The sequence below is a fragment of the Rutilus rutilus genome, assembly GCF_951802725.1.
Source record: "Rutilus rutilus genome assembly, chromosome: 1".
Taxonomy (NCBI): Eukaryota; Metazoa; Chordata; class Actinopteri; order Cypriniformes; family Leuciscidae; genus Rutilus; species Rutilus rutilus.
Window position 1 is genome coordinate 18,222,313 of NC_140209.1, and position 22,434 is coordinate 18,244,746.

Genomic DNA, 22,434 nt, shown 5'->3' on the forward strand with positions numbered 1-22,434 from the left:
CGCTTTTCCACTGCATGGTACGGTACGGCTCGGTTCGGTACGGCTCACTTATGGCGCATTTCCACTGCATGGTACGGTATGGTACGGCTCGCTTCGGCTCGCTTTAAATGGTACCACCTCTGTTGAGGTTCCAAGCGTACCGTACCGATACTAAAATGTGACGTGAAAACACTGAAGATCACTGATTGGTCAGACAGAATCGTCACTACCAGTGTCATTGTATTTGCGACACGAGACCATGCACGAGACAAACCCGCTAGATTTAAATAGCCAGTAGACAACAGCCAACGCTGTAGTGTCTTGCAGTTAAAAAGTTTCTTGCAAACTGTTTCTTGCAGTCAGGGGCGGCGCCGGATAATTTTTAACGCATGTGCTGAGGGCACACACACACATATGTGTATATATATATATATACATTATTAATAAATGAGCAAAACTTGGCCACAAAATATTTAATATTCAATTATTTTAATGATCACAATTAAAGTTTTAATTTTATTAAATTGAACAAGCGCAAAATTCAGAATTCAATCAAATATTCAAAAAGACTTAATAATAATGTTTTTTCTCTCTATAGGCGCGTTTACTACGAATATGGCGATTGTCAACTTCATCTTTGCCAGACACTGACAGAAAACACTATTTTATAAATAAAAATCAGTGCACGCGTCCCCGGATTTACAAACGCACATCTTGCTTGTTGCACGCACATTATGTCGAAATAACGAGATATTATGTTGAAATAACATTATTATTAAGTCTTTTTGAATATTTGATTGAATGCTGAATTTTGTGCTTGTTCAATTTAATAAAATTAGGCCTATATATAGCCTATATATATACTATTAATAAATGAGCAAAACTTGGCCACAAAATATTTAATATTCAATTATTTTAATAATCACAATTAAAGTTTTAATTTTATTAAAACGCGTGCACTGATTTTTATTTATAAAATAGTGTTTTCTGTCAGTGTCTGTGCATGGCAAAGATTAAGTTGACGATCGCCATATTCGTAGTAAACGCGCCTATAGAGAGAAATGCACATAATGGATTACATAAGAGAGTAGCCTATTTCTTTTTGTTTTGAATTATTTCGTTTAAAGACATTTCAAGCTTTGTGTATTTGAGGATGAGATGCTCTCCAGTTAACGTACAATGCAAGTGACCGCTCGGGCGCCTCAATGGTTAAATTGTCTATTTTGCATCTTATTTATTCAATCCAGGCAATTGTTTGATGAAAAAATTATTAAAATTAAGATACAATTTATACAAAACGAAATTCCCTTTAAAGAAAGGCTTTCTACAAAACAAAACTTAATGAAGTGGTCAAAATTATGTCTGACTCGCTCCATGTCTCTCTACTCGTGCTGTTCACTTTTCATAGGCAGATGGAAAAAAATAACATAACATTAACTAAATGCGCTTTTTTAATGGCAGTAGGCTATAGTTTAAAACAGTACATTAGGCCTAGACTCTCTATTTGTAAAGATTGCTGCACATTCATTTAATTCTGAATTTTGCACACACAAGTTGAAAGGCATTTGTTCAAATCAAGTTCATGGATAATTGTGCGTGCATTTATTAATCATTATGATACTAAAATCATAACAAAGTAGGCTATGCTATGTACAAAAAATCAGATGAGCCCAGAATATGAATGCAACGTTTAATTACACGGTAAGAATTTTCCTTCCATATAGTAAACCAGAACGTTTAATTTAATTTAAAAACATCCACATGCCGAGAATCAAGAGCACCATCCCCTGTGTTGTGCGTTTGAAATGTGGCGCGTTTACGATGATGTCATGGCAGTAGAGGCGGCAACTAACGATCAGTCCCACCCAGTTTGAAGCGGTACTAACTGCAATGGAAAAGCAACCGAGCTAAAGCGAACCGAACCGTGCCATACGGAGTCGAGTCGTACCACGCAGTGGAAAAGCGAAGCGAGCCGAACCGTTCCACGCCGAGTCGAACCGTACCAAGCCGAACCGTGCCGTACCATGCAGTGGAAAAGCGCCATTAGAGAGCATCGTGGAAAAAGAATAGCATCCACAGGAGATTTTAACCCAGTCCTCCTATCTTCTATCACTCTTCCCGCTGCGTTTTAAGTTGGCCATCTGCGATTTTTCTCTTAATATTCTCCAGTATTTGCACATGAGGTGAATCGTGGGTCGCGCTGATGGGAAACCTTCTGTGTGCGTGCGTGAGATTTTCATGTCAGTCATATGTCAGTGTAAGATTATGAAAGTTATGAGGTTATGAAATGTCTTTCTGTTTGTTTTTCTATCGTCGACGTCAACTAATTAATGTCTAAAAATATAAAAAGAAGGATAACACAAAAAAAGCCCGAGGCCCGGCCCGCATGTGAACTATGATGTGAAAATTGGCCCGAAGCCCGGCCCTAGGGGCGTAAATAAGTCGGGGCCCGTCGGGCTTGGGCTGAAATGCAGGGCTCTATCCCAGAGGGAGGCAGTGCAGCCGAGTCGTCATCTCCAGAGGCCAGCTCCCCTTCCAATGCTGCGATAGACATTCTATCCTCTGGAGCCCCAAATGAAACTACTGGTCGGTCCACTACAGAGGGACCAGCGCGCTCATCTGGAAGCTCCACCGGTTGCGGTGCGAAAGAGGAATGAGGGATCCACAGGGATTTACCGGGCGGATTGCCCCTCACTGTAATCCTCAGATCACCCAGCTCGGATGGCACCCTAGGTCTTCTCTGGGAAGGTAACCCAGAGGAGACACAAGGGTGGGGCCCAGAGGTGGGGACGACACCCACGCTTTTGGCGAAGGTGAGTCTCGATCTCAACACTGAGATGGTCATATTCCCACAATGGGAACATGACTCATCCACGAGAGCTGTCTCAGCGTGGTGTAAGCCCAAACACGCGATACAACCCTCGTGACCATCAGAGGGGGATAGAGCCTTACCGCACCCAGAAACGCACGGATGGAATGGCATCTTGAAAAAGACGCACTCACACCCGTGTTGCTCTTTTAGGAAATGGAACCATCACCAGTGCCGGAGCACACAGGGAATGACTGCGGCAACACTGAATCAGCGAATTGAAACAGTGAAGCACTCACTTCTCGCCCTCTAACCAACCGTCAAACAAACTAACAGAAATTTGATGCTGTTAAAACAGCAGTTGAGAGCTCAAGAAGCTCGCGATCACCACTGCACTTGCGCTGTAGAAACATCGACACTGGGAGGTCTTCCCGCAAGAACACCGACACACTCGCTTGCTGTATAAACTGCTGTATAAACAGTATTAACTCATCAGAGACTCGATCGGCTCCAAAGCGAAAGGCAACTGGTGCATGCGTCCACTTCCGTGTTTATACCCGCACTGCGGGGCGGAGCATGTAATCACGTAGCCTGACTACGTCAGACTTCTTACTTCCGCTCAATTTCATTTCGCTTCTGTAGTCAGTCTGATACAGCGTAATAGCTTTCCGTTTGCCTCCGGCCTGAAAACAGCCGGGCCAATCAACGAACAGAGGGCGGGCTGAGAGCCGTGACGTAGACGCTGATTGTACCGTGGATGCGTTGATTTTTACTTCACATAATCTGCAAAAGTTGCGCACAGCCATGTTCACTCCGGTATTTCGCTCGATGGTTTTGTTTTCGCATCATACATGTGTTTACAGTGGAAGTTAGATGCGGCTGAGCATGCGCATAACACACGCCATAACCAAACGTTATGTGATTGGCTTACGGGTAACCAATGATTTTAAACTTCAGACAAGCGCCCCCCGCGAGAGAGAAAACACTTCTCTATTATGCCATTCCAGACTCTGTCTACGAAGCAAAGCGAAGTAGCAGAGTTTGGTATTACCAGGCTAGTAATCACGCACGCCAATGTTGAATTGGCTAGATTAAATAGTAGTACGAAGAAGACAGGCTCCCTATGCGTGATCCCATTCAGTCGACGTTGACTACGTCTGACGTTCTCGACTGAAAGGTAACTGGATGACTAGCAACTTCCTATACGTAATTCTGAAAAAACAGAGATTCTAATTATTGGACAAAAAAACGTCCTCATGTAATAATCTAGAATATTGTCTAATACTTGATGGCTGCTCTGTTAAGTCGTCATCGTCGGTTAGGATCCTGGGTGTGCTATAAGACAGTATTCTTCAACCCTGCTCCTGAAGGACCCCCAACACTGCACGTTTTCTTTGTCTCCCTAATCAAACACCTGATTCAACTCATCAGCTCATTAACCCATGTGATAATGAGCTGATGAACTGAATCAGGTGTGTTTGATTAGGGAGACAAAGAAAACGTGCAGTGTTGGGGGGTCCTTCAGGAGCAGGGTTGAAGAACACTGCTCTAAGATACCAATCTTTCATTTGAAAGTCAGGTGTCTACACAGCAAAATCCCTAGTGTTAAATAAACACTGCTCTGTGTTTATATAATCCACACTCATAGAGTGTTATAAGTAACACTGAATCAATGTTAAAGTTAATGAGATAATTAAATGATTAATTTAGTGATGATTGAACATTATTGAAGACACCTGATGATAACAAGCAGAATCACTGAAGGAGAAAATCACATATTGCAAGCCATAGTTATGGCGATCATTGTTTGCTTTAGTTGGGCTCTTGACCCTTATACATTCACTTTAAATTTTGTTTGTCTGCTGTTATTGATTTATAACAGTCAAATGAACAAAGAAAAGTGTGATCTGAAAGTGTTGGTTATATTTTGACATAATCATTCTGTGATCTGAAAAATGAAACTTACTGAGATAGTTTGGTTTAACTTGTTAGCAGCAGCTTTGTGATTCTACAGCATGATGGTCAGTATTTTTCTTATAATCCAAAATATTTAATAAACATTGTTCTGATCAAAACACTTTCAAATGAATTTATTTAGAAACACAGACATCAATAATCAGCCTGTGAATCTCAACAATGGTGACAATAATAAAGCATGTTGCAGTGGCTGCCACCAATCACAAGTCATTAATGGCTCCCATCATGCATTGCGGCATGAATAAATTATGATCTGAATTGTCTATGTAATTTACTTTTCCTAATTGAATATTCTCCTCGTCACCATTGCTGAGATGCGTAGACTGAATCTTGACGTCTGTGTGTGCCTAAAATACAGTTTTTTTTTTTTTTTTTTACAACTGTTAAGAAATCCTTTATATTATATCTGAAATTCTGGATATTTATGCTGAATCACAGTCATTCTGTAACCAACAACATAAATCTAAAACATAAAGTTCAAATGATGATTGTCATAATATAACCAACACCATCAGATCACTTTTTTTTTTCTTTGTTCATCTGGCAGTTATAACTCATATACAGCAGCCAAACAAAATCTAAATTTAGTAATATAAGGCTCAAGAGCCCAACTAAAGCAAACAATGATCGCCATAACGGTAACTTACAATTTGTGATTTTCTCCTTCAGTGATTCTGCTTGTTAACATCAGGTGTCTTTAATGTTCAATCATCACTAAATTAATCACTTAATTATCTCATTAACTTAAACACTCTTGAGTGTGGACTCATACACTCCCAGGAATGTTAATTTAACACTGGAGTTTTTGCTGTGTACAAAGAGCCGTAGTTAACTGACAAGCTGAGCCATATCGCATTAATTATTAGGGCTGGGCGATTTAAATCGCGATATAGTTATGCGCATCTCGTCAGTAAAGCCGGTTCCTTGATTAGTAGTAAATCGCCATCACCTGCTTTCAGATGGAGCGGCATTTAGGGCTGAGGAGATAATTAAGTGATTAATTTAGTGATGATTGAGCATTATTGAAGACACCTGATGTTAACAAGCAGAATCACTGAAGAAGAAAATCACAAATTGTAAGTTACCATTAAGGTGATGGGTGTTTGCTTTAGTTGGGCTCTAGACCATTATATGTTTACTTTAATATTTACTGTTGTTTGTCTGCTGTTATTGATTTATAACAGTTACATGAACAAAGTAAAATGTTATAGTGTTGGTTATGTTTTGACATAATCATGCTGTGATCTGAAAAAGGAAACTTATTGAGATAGTTTGGTTTAACTTGTTAGCAGTAGTTTTGTGATTCTTCAGCCTATGATTATCAGTACTTTACTTATAATTCAAAATATTTAATAAACATTTTTGTGATCAATAGACATTCAGATAAATTCATTTAAAACACAGACATCAATAATCAGCCTGTGAATCTCAACAATGGTGACAATAATAAAGCATGTTGCAGTGGCTGCCACCAATCACAACTCATTAATGACTCCCATCATGCATTGCGGTATGAATAAATTATGATCTGAATTGTCTATGTAATTTACTTTTCCTAATTGAATATTCTGCTCGTCACCATTGTTGAGATGCACAGACTGAATCTTGACATCTGTGTGTGCCTAAAATAATGATTTTTTTTAAACAACTTTTAAGAAATCTTTAATATTATATAAAAAATTCTGGCCATTTATTCAGATTCACAGTTATGCTGTAACCAACAACATAAATCGAAGTCAGAAAGAAGGATTTTAATGAGTTCAGTGATCTAGTTCAAATGATGATTGCCATAGTATAACCAACACCATCAGATCACTTTTTATTCTTTGTTCAATTGGCAGTTTTAACTCAGGTACAACCACCAAACAAAATCTACAGTACACATAAAAGGGTCAGACCCCAACTAAAGCAAACACCCATCACAATAATGGTAACTTACAATTTGCGATTTTCTCCTTCAGCGATTCTACTTGTTAACATCAGGTGTCTTCAATAATGCTCAATCATCACTAAATTAATCACTTAGTTATCTCATTACCTTAAACACTCTTGAGTGTGGACTCATACACTCCCAGGAGTGTTAATTTAACACTGGAGGTTTTGCTGTGTACAAAGAGCCGTAGTTAACTGACAAGCTGAGCCATATCGCATTAAATATCGCTGGCGATACGTCCGCGATATTGATGCGATTTGGCTCAGCTTGTCAGTTAACTACGGCTCTTTGTAGTAAATGCCGCTTCATCTGAAAGCAGGTGAAGGCTATTTACTACTAATCAAGGAACCGGCTTTACTGACGAGATGCGCATAACAATATCGCGATTTAAATCGCCCAGCCCTATTAATTATTGCTGCCGATACGTCCGCGATATTAATGCGATATGGCTCAGCTTGTCAGTTAACTACGGCTCTTTGTAGGCCTGGGCGATATATCGCGCGATATTGTTATGCGCATCTCGTCAGTAAAGCCGGTTCCTTGATTAGTAGTAAATCACCATCACCTGCTTTCAGATGAAGCGGCATTTAGGGCTGAGGAGATAATTAAGTGATTAATTTAGTGATGATTGAGCATTATTGAAGACACCTAATGTTAACAAGCAGAATCACTGAAGGAGAAAATCACAAATTGTAAGTTACCATTAAGGTGATGGGTGTTTGCTTTAGTTGGGCTCTAGACCATTATATGTTTACTCTAATATTTACTGTTGTTCGTCTGCTGTTATTGATTTATAACAGTTAAATGAACAAAGTAAAATGTTATCTTATAGTGTTGGTTATGTTTTGACATAATCATGCTGTGATCTGAAATATAAAACATATTGAGGTAGTCTGGTTTAACTTGTTAACAGCAGTTGTGTGATTCTTCAGCCTATGATTATCAGTACTTTACTTATAATTCAAAATATTTAATAAATGTTGTTTTGATAAAAAAGACATTCAGACATCAATAATCAGCCTGTGAATCTCAACAATGGTGACAATAATAAAGCATGTTGCAGTGGCTACCACCAATCACAACTCATTAATGGCTCCCATCATGCATTGCGGTATGAATAAATTATGATCTGAATTGTCAATTTACTTTTCCTCATTGAATATTTTGCTCCTCACCATTGTTGAGATGCATAGACTGAATCTTGACATCTGTGTGTGCCTAAAAGAATATTTTTTTTTTTAATCAACTTTAAAGAAATCCTTTATATTATATCAAAAATTCTGTGCATTTAACCAACAACATACATCGAAGTCAGAAAGAAGAATTTGAATGAGTTCAGTGATCAAGTTCAAATGATGATTGTCATAATATAACCAACACCATCAGATCACTGTTTATTCTTTGTTCAACTGGCAGTTTTAACTCAGATATAACAGCCAAACAAAATCTAAAGTACACTTAAAAGGGTCAGAGCCCAACTAAAGCAACTACCCATCACAATAATGGTAACTTACAATTTGCGATTTTCTCCTTCAGCGATTCTACTTGTTAACATCAGGTGTCTTCAATAATGTTCAATCATCACTAAATTAATCACTTAGTTATCTCATTAACTTAAATACTCTTGAGTGTGGACTCATACACTCCCAGGAGTGTTAATTTAACACTGGAGGTTTTGCTGTGTACAAAGAGCCGTAGTTAACTGACAAGCTGAGCCATATCGCATTAAATATCGCTGGCGATACGTCCGCGATATTGATGCGATTTGGCTCAGCTTGTCAGTTAACTACGGCTCTTTGTAGTGAATGCCACTCCATCTGAAAGCAGGTGATGGCGATTTACTACTAATCAAGGAACCGGCTTTACTGACGAGATGCGCATAACAATATCGCGATTTAAATCGCCCAGCCCTAGCTCTTTGTAGTAAATGCCACTCCATCTGAAAGCAGGTGATGGTGATTTACTACTAATCAAGGAACCGGCTTTACTGATGAGATGCGCATAACAATATTGTGCAATATATCGCCCATCCCTACTACAACAGGTTTTTGCCAAATCTGGTTACTGTTCTCCATCCTCTAAATGCCCTGTTACAAGCAGGAAAGAAATGGACGTGGACAAAGTAATGCAGGCAAGCTTTTCAGGAAGCAAAGAAACTAGTGATGTCAGATACAGTTCTGACTCACTATGACCCACACAAGACACTAAAGTTGGCATGTGACACCTCACCATACGGCATCGGGGCGGTGCTGTCGCATGTGATGGGTGATGGAACGAAGCGCCCCATAGCTTTCGCATCACGCTCCCTCAGTGCGGCAGAGAAGAACTATGTGCAGATTGATAGGGAAGCTTTGAGCCTGGTATGGGGCGTAAAACGATTCAATCAGTATCTGTATGGAAACAACTTTACCTTGGTTACAGACCATCAGCCGTTGGTTTCCATCTTCAATTCTCAGAAAGGAGTTCCACCGACAGCAGCAGCACTGATGCAAAGGTGGGCATTGTTTCTTGGAGGAAATAGATACCAGATTGAATTCAAAAGAACACACAGACATGCTAATGCTGATGGACTATCACATCTACCATTGGATGGCTGTGATTCAAAGACAGAGAACGAAAGCACACCTTCGGACGTTTTTACAATTGCTCAGCTTGAAAGTTATCCTGTTACCGACGAAATGATTCGGAGAGAAACCAGGAGAGATCCTGCATTGTCTCAGGTATATTTAGCTATACAGTCTGGCTGGAATGCAGAGCAGAAGATTCGTTTTACACAATTCTATTAGTGCCGTGATTAACTAACTCTGGATGGTGGTTGCATCATGTGGGGATTAAGAGTTGTTGTACCTCCTAAAGTTGCGAACTCGAGTCTTGGAGGAGCTTCATGTTGGGCATCTAGGAGTGGTAAAGATGAAGTCACTTGCTAGAAGCTTCGTATGGTGGCCTGGAATAGATCTGCAGATCGAGCAGCTTGCCATGCATTGTTCAGGATGTCAACATGTGCAAAAGATGCCAAAGACTGCACCGCTACATCCTTGGGAGTGGCCTGCGTTACCGCGGCAAAGGATTCATGTTGACTTTGCGGGTCCTTTCATGGGCAACACAATCCTGGTTGTGGTCGATGCGTGTTCAAAGTGGCCAGAAGTGTTCAATATGACCTCCACAACCGCCGGCCAAACTGTGACTGTTCTGAGAGAACTTTTTGCAAGGACTGGTGTACCAGAACAGCTGGTGAGTGACAATGGTCCCCAGTTTATATCTGAGGAGTTCCAGATCTTCTTAAAGAACAATGGAATCAAACATGTGACCTCAGCGCCCTACCATCCAGCTACAAATGGCTTAGCTGAGAGATTTGTGCAAAGCTTCCCAGCCAGCACAGCCATGTGGGGCCCAAATGGGTTTGACCTGGGCTATCTAACTGGGACCCAGCCAGTTTTGTCCTCGGTTTCCATGTAGGCCCCACATGGGTTTGCCCAGATGAAATGAACACTGCTTAGTGTGCACAGTACAGGCTGTTTAATGTAACACTGAATCAGTGTTGGAGGTAATGAGATAATTAAGTGATTGAATAATGATAGTGCATTATTGATGAACACCTGCTGTTAACAAGCATAATCACTGAAGGAAAGAGAAACACAAGAACCACAACCTTGGATGAAATCAACTGAAGATAAAATACATTACATCTCTCAAAATCAGATTAAACAACTCCACAAACAGCATTACCAGCTTCACTTATTAGTAACCAGACTGACTTTATTTCTATCAGACGTCTTCAGAAATATTTATTGAGAATTAACAGAGGTTTAGATGTTGATTACTTATTTGAAAGTAATAGTTTGATTTGATGTTACCATTATGGCGATCCGTGTGTGCTTTAGTCAGGCTCTTGACTTTTTAACATTAGTTTTTCTCTGTCAGCTGTATCTGTTTGTTGTGGTGAGAACAGCAAGAGAAAATATAATCAGATGCTGTTATCTGATTGGTGATAAGAATATAATCATCATGTAGTGGCTTAGCTCACTGATTATGTCTGAGGTTTATACGGGTAGTATGTTATTCATTTTGTTTTATTGTTGTGATTCTACAGCAAGAGAATAATAGAATTTAATCAGAACATCAAATGATTTTTAACACACCATTTACATATTTTGGACTCCAGTGAGATTTACTCGCACACAGACATCAAGAATCAGCATATGAATCTCAACAATGGTGACATGCTTCATGGTGCAATGCATTCTGGGAGCTATGGATAAGTTTCGTATGGTGCACTCAGAATTAGGGCTGGGCGATATCGCACGATATTGTTATGCGCATCTCATCAGTAAAGCCGGTTCCTTGATTAGTAGTAAATCGCCTTCACCTGCTTTCAGATGGAGCGGCATTTACTACAAAGAGCCGTAGTTAACTGACAAGCTGAGCCATATCGCATTAATATCGCGGACGTATCGCCAGCGATAATTAATGCGATATGGCTCAGCTTGTCAGTTAACTATGGCTCTTTGTACACAGCAAAAACTCCAGTGTTAATTTAACACTCCTGGGAGTGTATATGAACACTCAAGAAGTTAATGAGATAATTAAGTGATTAATTTAGTGATGATTGAACATAATTGAAGACAACTGATGTTAACAAGAAGAATCACTGAAGGAGAAAATCACAAATTGTAAGCCACCGTTATGGTGATCATTGTTTGCTTTAGTTGGACTCTTGACCATTATATCGTCGCTGCCCGATGAAACTCACGTATGTCCAAAACGGTTACTTTTCAGGAAGTGAAAAAAACACCGTATTTCAAAAGCAGTTGAACGTAGCGTTGTCATACTTGGTACGGCATCTTTAAATGTAACCATATTCTTGCCAGTGTACTGATATAATCCACATTTGACCAAAATCGAGTTTAAATGGACATACGTGCATATTTTACAGTAACGGTGGTCGATACGCGTTCTTCCGATCATTAATTAGAATGGCCAAGTCGCGTTTCATATTGACAGATGAATAGGCTACGCTCAGTTTATTAAATACGCTCAGTTTATTAAATGTCTCTTGCAAACTATGAAGGGACAATGAATCAATACACTCATTGCTGACCCGGGGGGCCAGCGCGTCCATAGGCGAACTAGGCAATTTCCAGAGCGGCACTTTTGTAAGGGCAGCAAAATGTGTGCCAACCGGGAATAAACAATTCACAAAAATAGGCTAGGCTATTTGATCATATAATCATACATAATCAGAGAGTAGCCTTTTTCTTTTCGTTTTGAATTATTTCGTTTAAAGACTTTTCAAGCTTTGTTTATTTGATGTCTGTGTGAGGCATACACTGAGTTTCGTTAAGTTAGGATGAGATGAGCTCCAGTTAACGTGCAATGCAACTGACCGCGCGGGCGCCTCCATAATTATATTGTCAGCTATATATTCCAACTTATTTATTAAATCCACTCCAGGCAATTGGTTGATGAAAAATTGATTAAAATTCTGATACAATTTATACAAAACGAAATTCATTTTAAAGAAAGGCTTTCTACAAAACTTAATGAAGTGGTCAAAATCATGTCTGACCCGTCTCAAATTGTGGATCCTATTACTCGTGCTGTTCACTTTTTTATACTTTCAACAGTAGACCTACAGACTCTATTTGTACAAATTGCTGCACATTCATTTAATTCTGATCTAGTTTCAAATTCAAATCTTCAAATCAAGTTCACGGATAATTGTGCTTGCATTTATTAATCATTATGATACTAAAAATATAACAAACATGGCTATGCTATATGTACAAAAAATACAGCCATTTCTGTATTTTTCTTTAAACAAAAAAACAAACTGCACCCTTTTTTTACATTTCATCTTTCATTCCGAAATAGAAAATTGAATGAACGAAAAAGTACACGCTATTAGCCTTTTTACCCGTTATCAATCTAAATTAATCTCGTTTTTAATTTAACTTAATTTCGTTTTTCTTTATTTAAATTTCGTTTTTTTTTTCTTTATTTAATTTTCGTTTTTTCTTTATTTAAATGTCATTTTTCTTTATTTAAATTTCGTTTTTTCTTTATTTAAATTTCATTTTTTTCTTTTTTTAAATTTTGTTTTTTTCTTTATTTAAATTTTGTTTTTCTTTATTTAAAATTCGTTATTCTTTATTTAAATCTACCCTTTACTGTGTCAGTAATTTATTAGTCAGAAAAATATTAGACTACCTTAAAAGTATTGCTTAAGTTAACAGACCCGTGCGTTAACATCTCCACAATTAACAGTGACGATTACTTCGTATAGACCATTTACCGGTAAATAACAGTTGTGAATATATTGCGAATATATAATAAACTTGAACAGTTGTCAAAAACAAACGTTTGCTGATACTTTACCTCACAGAGTTATTCGGCTATCCAATGCTGAACTTCCAGAGACGCTTAGACCGGAGAGATGCCTCCACAGGGTGGAAGATACGCGGCGTGATTGACAGCTTTGACACCAAATGGATATACGTGAAAATCAGATGACATGATTTCAAAACTTTTCATTGGTAATTTAGATATGTGAAGCATACTGTATACGGAAATGAACCTGGACATTCTATCCGTCGAAAAATCTCAAAATCGGCAAAATGGACATACGCGGTTTTCATCGGACAGCGACGATATGTTTACTTTAGATTTTGTTTGGTTGTTGTATCTGAGTTATAACCGCCAGTTGAACAAAGAATAAAGTGATCTGATGGTGTTGGTTATATTATGACTATCATCATTTGAACTTGATCACTGTACTCATTAAGATCCTTCTTTCTGACTTCGATTTATGTTGTTGGTTACACAGCATAACTGTGAATCTGCATAAATGCCCAGAATTTTTTATATAATATAAAGGATTTCTTTAGTAGTTGTTTAAAAAAAAAAATCTTTATTTTAGGCACACACAGACGTCAATATTCAGTCTATGCATCTCAACAATGGTGACGCGCAGAATATTCAATTAGGAAAAGTAAATTACATAGACAATTCAGATTATATTTATTCATACCGCAATGCATGATGGGAGCCATTAATGAGTTGTGATTGGTGGCAGCCACTGCAACATGCTTTATTATTGTCACCATTGTTGAGATTCACAGGCTGATTATTGATGTCTGTGTTTCTATATGAATATATTTGAAAGTGTTTTGATCAGAACAATGTTTATTAAATATATTGGATTATAAGTAAAGTACTGATAATTATATGCTGTAGAAACACAAAGCTGCTGTTAATAAGCTAAACCAAACTATCTCAATAAGTTTCATTTTTCAGATCACAGCATGATTATGTCGAAACATAATCAACACTATCAGATCACACTTTACTTTGTTCATTTAACTGTTATAAATCAATAACAGCAGACAAACAACAGTAAAATTTAAACATACAAGGGTCAAGAGCCCAACTAAAGCAAACACCCATAACCATAATGGTAACTTACAATTTGTGATTTTCTCCTTCAATGATTCTGCTTGTTAACATCAGGTGTCTTCAATAATGATCAATCATCACTCAATTAATCACTTAATTATCTCATTGACTTTAACACTCTTGAGTGTTAATTTAACACTCATATTTTAACACTTTACACTCTTGAGTGTGGACTCATATACACTCCCAGGAGTGTTAATTTAACACCGCTTCATCTGAAAGCAGGTGATGGCGATTTACTACTAATCAAGGAACCGGCTTTACTGATGAGATGCGCATAACAATATTGTGCGATATATCGCCCAGCCCTACTCAGAATGCATTGCAGCATGAAGCATGTCACCATTGTTGAGATTCATATGCTGATTCTTGATGTCTGTGTGCAAGTACAACTTTCAGTAGTCCAACATGTGTAAATGGGGTTTAAAAATCATTTGATGTTCTGATTAAACTGTGCTGGATCTCTTGCTGCAGAATCACAACAATAAAACAAAAAGAATGGCATACTACCCGTATAAACCTTACACAAAACATCAGTGAGTTAATCCACTACATGATGATGATTATATTCTTATCATCAATAAGCTTACAGCATCTGATTGCATTTTCTCTTGCTGTTCTCGCCATAACAAACAGATACAGCTGCCTGAGAAAAAATAAATGTCAAAAAGTCAAGAGCCTGACCAAAGCACACACTGATCGCCACAATGGTAACATCAAATCAAACTATTACTTTGAAATAAGTAATCAACATCTTAACCTCTGTTAATTCTCAATAAGAATTTCTGAAGACGTCTGGCAGAAATAAAGTCAGTCTGGTTACTAATCAGTGAAGCTGGTAATGCTGTTTGTGGAGTTGTTTAATCCGATCTTGAGAGATGTAATGTATTTTATCTTCAGTTGATTTCATCCAAGGTTGTGGCTGGAAGTAGTTCTTGTGTTTCTTTTTCCTTCAGTGATTCTGCTTGTTAACAGCAGGTGTTCTTCACTAATACAAAATCATTATTCAATCACTTAATTATCTCATTACCTCCAACACTGATTCAGTGTTACATTAAACAGCCTGTACTGTGCACACTAAGCAGTGTTCATTTCATCTGGGCAAACTCATGTGGGGCCTACATGGAAACCGAGGACAAAACTGGCTGGGTCCCAGTTAGATAGCCCAGGTCAAACCCATTTGGGCCCCACATGGCTCTGCTGGCTGGGTTGAAGAATGCACTACGGGCCATGACATGTGAAAAGATCACACTGAACCAGAAGCTACACAATTTCTTGTTTGCATATCGAAATGCAACTCATGTCACCACAAATCAAACACCTGCCATGTTGTTCCTTGGTAGACCCTTACGTTCAAGGCTGGATTTGTTGAAACCTAATCTGAGGAGGACCGTACACGACAGACACATAAAGCAATCACAAGGAGGGGAAAAAACGAGAGAGTTGGAAATAGGAGAGAATGTGCTTGCTAGGAACTACAGAGGAGATCATAAATGGACACCTGCAAAGGTCAAAGAAAGAACAGGACCACTCTCATATACAGTTGAGATTGCACCAGATACTATCTGGAGACGACACATTGACCTCTGGAAAGTATTCCCTCGAGTGTTCTATTCGCCACTACTGATACTGTTTCTTGTGGAAGTGATACAACAACACTTCAAGATGGCACTGTTTCTTCCAGTGAAGTGCCACAAGCACTAACTCCAACCTGTGAAGAGAAACGTTACCCTACCTGTGTACGGAAACCACCAAACCATCTGGATTTATAAAAAGAAACCTGGAGTGGGACATTATAGTCATACAGTAGCTTAAGTTTGTTCCTTTTGAAAAAAAAAAAAGAAGAAAAAGTTTTGTTAACAGAGAAATATTGTTTGTTAAGATTTTCTTATCTAAGGGGGGAGGAAGTAGTGTATTGAGTAGAATGCACTCAGAGTAAACTCAGGAATAAGCACTGCTTGGCCACTCGGGGTTAGATTTTGGTTGGCCAGTGAATTGTCTAAAGAAACAAGAAACACATGTGTTCACCATAGACAGTATATAAACTGGACACAGCGACCCCATAGGTTTCAACGGAGAAAAGTGAAGTCAATTAGAAGTAGGGCTGGGCGATATATATCGTGAGATTGTTATGCGCATCTCGTCAGTAAAGCCGGTTCCTTGATTAGTAGTAAATCGCCATCACCTGCTTTCAGATGGAGCGGCATTTACTACAAAGAGCCATAGTTAACTGACAAGCTGAGCCATATCGCATCAATATCGCGGACGTATCGCCAGCGATAATTAATGCGATATGGCTCAGCTTGTCAGTTAACTACGGCTCTTTGTACACAGCAAAAAGTCCAGTGTTAAATTAACACTCCTGTGAGTGTATATGAGCACTCAAGAGTGTTGAAGTTAATGAGATAATTAAGTGATTAATTTAGTGATGATTGATCATTATTGAAGACACCTGATGTTAACAAGCAGAATCACTGAAGGAGAAAATCTCAAATTGTAAGCCACCGTTATGGTGATTAATGTTTGCTTTAGTTGGGCTCTTGACACTTATATTATTAACTTTTGACTTTGTTTGGCTGCTGTATATGAGTTATAACTGCCAGATGAACAAAGATAAAAAGTGATCTGATGGTGTTGGTTATATCATGACAATCATCATTTGAACTTTTATATTTTGATTTATGTTTACATTTACATTTACATTTATTCATTTAGCTGACGCTTTTATCCAAAGCGACTTACAATTGCTATATATGTCAGAGGTCGCACGCCTCTGGAGCAACTAGGGGTTAAGTGTCTTGCTCAGGGACACATTGGTGTCTCACAGTGGATTCGAACCCGGGTCTCTCACACCAAAGGCATGTGTCTTATCCATTGCGCCACACCACCCCCACCTTATGTTGTTGTTTACAGCATAACTGTGATTCTGCATAAATATCCAGACTTTTAGATACAATATAAAGGATTTCTTAAAAGTTGTTTTAAAAAAAAAAACTTTCTTTTAGGCACACACAGAAGTCAAGATTCAGTCAATGCATCTCAACAATGGTGACGAGCAGAATATTCAATTAGAAAAAGTAAATTACATAGACAATTCAGATAATAATTTATTCATACCGCAATGCATGATGGGAGCCATTAATGAGTTGTGATTGGTGGCAGCCACTGCAACATGCTTTATTATTGTCACCATTGTTGAGAATCACAGGATGATTATTGATGTCTGTGTTTCTAAATAAATTCATTTGAAAGTGTTTTGATCTGAACAATGTTAATTAAATATTTTGGATTATGTGAAAAATACTGATAATCATATGCAGTAGAATCACAGAGCTGCTGCTAACAAATTAAACCAAACTGTCTCAATAAGTTTCATTTTTCAGATCACAGTATGATTATGTCAAAACATAACCAACACTATCAGATCACACTTTTCTTTGTTCATTTGACTGTTATAAATCAATAACAGCAGACAAACAACGTTTAAAGTAAGTATATAAGGGTCAAGAGCCCAACTAAAGCAAACACCCATCACCATAACGCTGGCTTACAATTTGTGATTTTCTCCTTCAATGTTTCTGCTTGTTAACATCAGCTGTCTTCAATAATACTCAATCATCACTCAATTAATCACTTAATTATCTCATTAACTTTAACACTCTTGAGTGTTAATTTAACACTGGAGTTTTTGCTGTGTAGTAAATGCCGCTCCATCTGAAAGCAGGTGAAGGTGATTTACTACTAATCAAGGAACCGGCTTTACTGATGAGATGCGCATAACAATCTCACGATATATATCGCCCAGCCCTAATTAGAAGCTCTCACTTCCTGATGGTCGAGCGTACTGCGCAGACTCAAACTGAGCTTGACGACGTAGATGTGACGTGAGCAACCCGTCTGTCTTCTAGTAGCTGTGCCAAGAGAAATCTGAATCATTCCCTTCCAAAACTTGCAGAGACGGAGAGTGTGAGTAGGAGGTGTCCATGAGCTAGGAGCAGGAGCAACTTTTGCTAAGTATTCTGATTAATTACTTTGTCATTTTGCCTCCACGTCCCCCCGACTGCCCGCGAGCTTCTCCTCCTGTCCATACGGTAATTTCTCTACTGTGTGACAGAGAGTCGCGTGGTTATGACGCAATCGTTAGCCTATTTTTACAAAAACTGCATCTACGTAAGATACAAGGTAATGGAGCCTTTTATACATTTTCGTGTTTCTTTGGACAAATGGAGTCTTTAAATGCATCAGGTGTAAAGTTATTCGCTGTCAAAGTGACGCCAAAATGAATGGGAGTCAATGGAATGGAACAGCAGGTGATGGTCCGCTAATCAATGGCGGAGCCCGGGGAAGCTTCTGAAACTACTGCAGTGCAGCCAAAATGCTCTGTTCGACTTTTCTGAGATCCTTTACTCTTCCCTGTGGATGACCTGTGACCTACTTTCTGTAAGATCTGAATTTTCCGTGGTTTGAATTTTAGAAAACTGAATTTGAAGTTCTGAATTTCTTCTTCATCTTGAAAACTTGAATCTGTATTTTTTTTTAAACTGAGTATTTGCAAACTAAGAATTCAGAACAAAAGAAATAGCTGTTTGAAAATACATGTCTATAAAATTCAGCCATAAAAACATTTCAATTTGTTAATTCAATTCATTCGAGGACAGTGGTGCTATAATCAATAAAGTAAACCTAACTCAGAAATTAGGCTCTATATGAGTTCAGTGATTCAGGTCAAATGATTGTGAAATAATGATTATGTTAAAACACAACCAACACCATCAGATCACATTTTCTCCATGTTCATCTGCCTGTTATAACTCAGGTACAGCAGCCAAACTAAATCTAAAGTTAATAGTGATGAATCGTTCATTGCGTCTGTCACGTGATAAATGAATGAAAGACTCGGAAGGTAATTATTTATGTTCTCTGTGAATGTTCCCTCTGAATGTTCCCGAAAAAGATTCGTTCATTTTGATGAACGAGATGGAACAAGAGAGTCAATAAAATGATCTGAACTTCTCATCACTAGTTAATAATTTAAAGGTCATGAGCCAAACTAAAGCAAACACTGATCACCATAATGACGACTTAAAATTTGTGATTTTCTCCTTCAGTGATTTTGCTTGTTAACATCAGGTGTCTTCAATAATGCTCAATCATCACTCAATTAATCACTTAATTATCTCATTAACTTTAACACTGCTTCAGTGTTACTCATAACACTCTGAGTGTGGACTCATATAAACACTGAGTATTGTTGGATTCTTTTCCATCGTCTTTAGAGGGGAAAATGACATATTGTGCCTTTATTTGCCTTTATCAGTGATTTGATCTTTCTGCCTTAGTTTCATTTGATAATTCTGTTTTATTTCCAGATGCGGGGAAAGACCAGATCAGACTGGTTCTGTTGGGAAAAACTGGAGCTGGTAAAAGTGCCACTGGAAACACCATCATCGGCAGAAACGTGTTTGAATCTTCAGCCAGTTTAAACTCTCTGACGAAACAGTGTCAGGCAGAAACTACAGTGAGGTTTAGTAAAGAGATCTCAGTGGTCGACACACCTGGACTTTATGATACTGAACTCAGTGATGATGAGATTATAACTGAAATAGGAAAGTGCATAACATTATCCTCTCCTGGGCCACATGCTTTTATTATTGTCATTAAAGTGGGTCGATTCACTGAGGAGGAGAAAAATACAATAAAGAAACTTAAAGAAGTGTTTGGAGAACAGATGCCAAAATATTCCATGATCGTCTTCACTCACAAAAATCAGTTAAAGAAAAGAAAGAAAACAATTGAAGAGTATCTACAGGAAGGTGATCCAGCTCTTAAAGAACTTGTAGAGAGTTGTGGAAACAGATTCTTCTGTCTGGATAATGAGTCTGCCAGTTTCCCACATCTCAAAGATCTGATCAGTAAAATAGAGAAGATGATGGAAGAAAATGGTCACTTTTCAAATGAGATGTTTAAGGAGGCAGAAAAATGCATTCAGGAGATCCAGAAGCAGAAACTAGATGAGAAAAAAAAGCAGCACAAACAGGAGCACAAACAGCTAAATCAAACAGAATGGCAGGAATTATACTGGCGTTTAGCAGAGGAGTCACGACATGAAGCTAAGAAGTCTTTTTCTGGCACGTTTGTGGGAGAACTTCTTATGTATTCTAATGTGAATGTATCAGATATTCACAGAGCACTGGAGAAGGTGACCCTTGAGGAGAAGGAGAGCACCATAAAGGAGGCTGAGAGCAAAGGATTCAGACATGCAGAGGCCATTTACCTTGCAATCAGTGCAACAAGAAAACTAGTAACACAAAAAATGTGCACAGTTCAGTGAGAAACTTGTTAACCCATTTAAGCCCACCGGCAACTATAGTTGCCGCAATGCATAGTTGTCATTTTCCTTTTGTAAGTATTTTTCTAGATGTTGTCCATGTTTTATTTCTCAATGATATGCAAGCAAACAACCAAATAAAGGATTTCAAGAAAAAAAAAAAAGGTATTCACTTCCTCCCTGTCACATGAGGCTGTCAACTTCGTAGCCCTACTTCTAGGAAGCATGGCGAAGGCAAAGCCTCCCAAAGAAAGGTCATTTTCATGTTACTAATAAGTATTTTTTGTTGACATATACACTCACCTAATGGATTATTAGGAACACCTGTTCAATTTCTCATTAATGCAATTATCTAATCAACCAATCACATGGCAGTTGCTTCAGTGCATTTAGGGGTGTGGTCCTGGTCAAGACAATCTCCTGAACTCCAAACTGAATGTCAGAATGGGAAAGAAAGGTGATTTAAGCAATTTTGAGCGTAGCATGGTTGTTGGTGCCAGACGGGCCGGTCTGAGTATTTCACAATCTGCTCAGTTACTGGGATTTTCACACACAACCATTTCTAGGGTTTACAAAGAATGGTGTGAAAAGGGAAAAACATCCAGTATGCGGCAGTCCTGTGGGCGAAAATGCCTTGTTGATGCTAGAGGTCAGAGGAGAATGGGCCGACTGATTCAAGCTGATAAAAGAGCAACTTTGACTGAAATAACCACTCGTTACAACCGAGGTATGCAGCAAAGCATTTGTGAAGCCACAACACGCACAACCTTGAGGCGGATGGGCTACAACCGCAGAAGACCCCACCGGGTACCACTCATCTCCACTACAAATAGGAAAAAGAGGCTACAATTTGCACGAGCTCACCAAAATTGGACAGTTGAAGACTGGAAAAATGTTGCCTGGTCTGATGAGTCTCGATTTCTGTTGAGAAATTCAGATGGTAGAGTCAGAATTTGGCGTAAACAGAATGAGAACATGGATCCATCATGCCTTGTTACCACTGTGCAGGCTGGTGGTGGTGGTGTAATGGTGTGGGGGATGTTTTCTTGGCACACTTTAGGCCCCTTAGTGCCAATTGGGCATCGTTTAAATGCCACGGCCTACCTGAGCATTGTTTCTGACCATGTCCATCCCTTTATGACCACCATGTACCCATCCTCTGATGGCTACTTCCAGCAGGATAATGCACCATGTCACAAAGCTCGAATCATTTCAAATTGGTTTCTTGAACATGACAATGAGTTCACTGTACTAAAATGGCCCCCACAGTCACCAGATCTCAACCCAATAGAGCATCTTTGGGATGTGGTGGAACGGGAGCTTCGTGCCCTGGATGTGCATCCCACAAATCTCCATCAACTGCAAGATGCTATCCTATCAATATGGGCCAACATTTCTAAAGAATGCTTTCAGCACCTTGTTGAATCAATGCCACGTAGAATTAAGGCCGTTCTGAAGGCGAAAGGGGGTCAAACACAGTATTAGTATGGTGTTCCTAATAATCCTTTAGGTGAGTGTATATATCTACATAATCATGAAGGTCTCTAGAATCATCCAAACAAAACAAATCTTACAAGAGATCTATAGTTTTTTTGTATACTTAGTCAAAAGTCCAAGCGGCAACTATAGTTGCCGGTGGGCAAATGCCTTGTAAGTACATATATCATGGGAAAATGGGGTATACTGTGTTAATAGGTTAATAAATCAAGGTTATTGGTCTTGTTTCAGTGCATAAACATAACTTAACCCTTTAAATGACATCTCTACTGTTCATAAATTTAAGTTTTGTTATATAGATTTTTTTTTTCTTCATTCTATTTATTTGTATTTATTTATTTTCATTAAACTTTTTGATACACAATGCCCTGTTATGGCTGCACTTTGTTCTGCACTATGTTCCACAACTTTAACTCTTGTGTGCTGTTTGTTTGTGGTTTACAGTCAGGCTGTTTGGGC

General features: G+C 38.6%; 1 protein-coding gene across 1 annotated transcript in view; it reads left to right on the top strand.

Moving 5' to 3' along the window:
* The window catches only part of LOC311291727 (uncharacterized protein), a 76,075-nt gene extending 55,448 nt beyond the window's left edge, over positions 1-20,627 (top strand). The window contains exon 5 of the mRNA XM_084410933.1: positions 19,520-20,627. Coding sequence (XP_084267059.1) covers positions 19,520-20,481 — 962 coding nt within the window. The 3' untranslated portion in view covers positions 20,482-20,627. The remainder of the gene's footprint in view (positions 1-19,519) is intronic.
* The last annotated feature ends 1,807 nt before the right edge of the window (positions 20,628-22,434 follow it).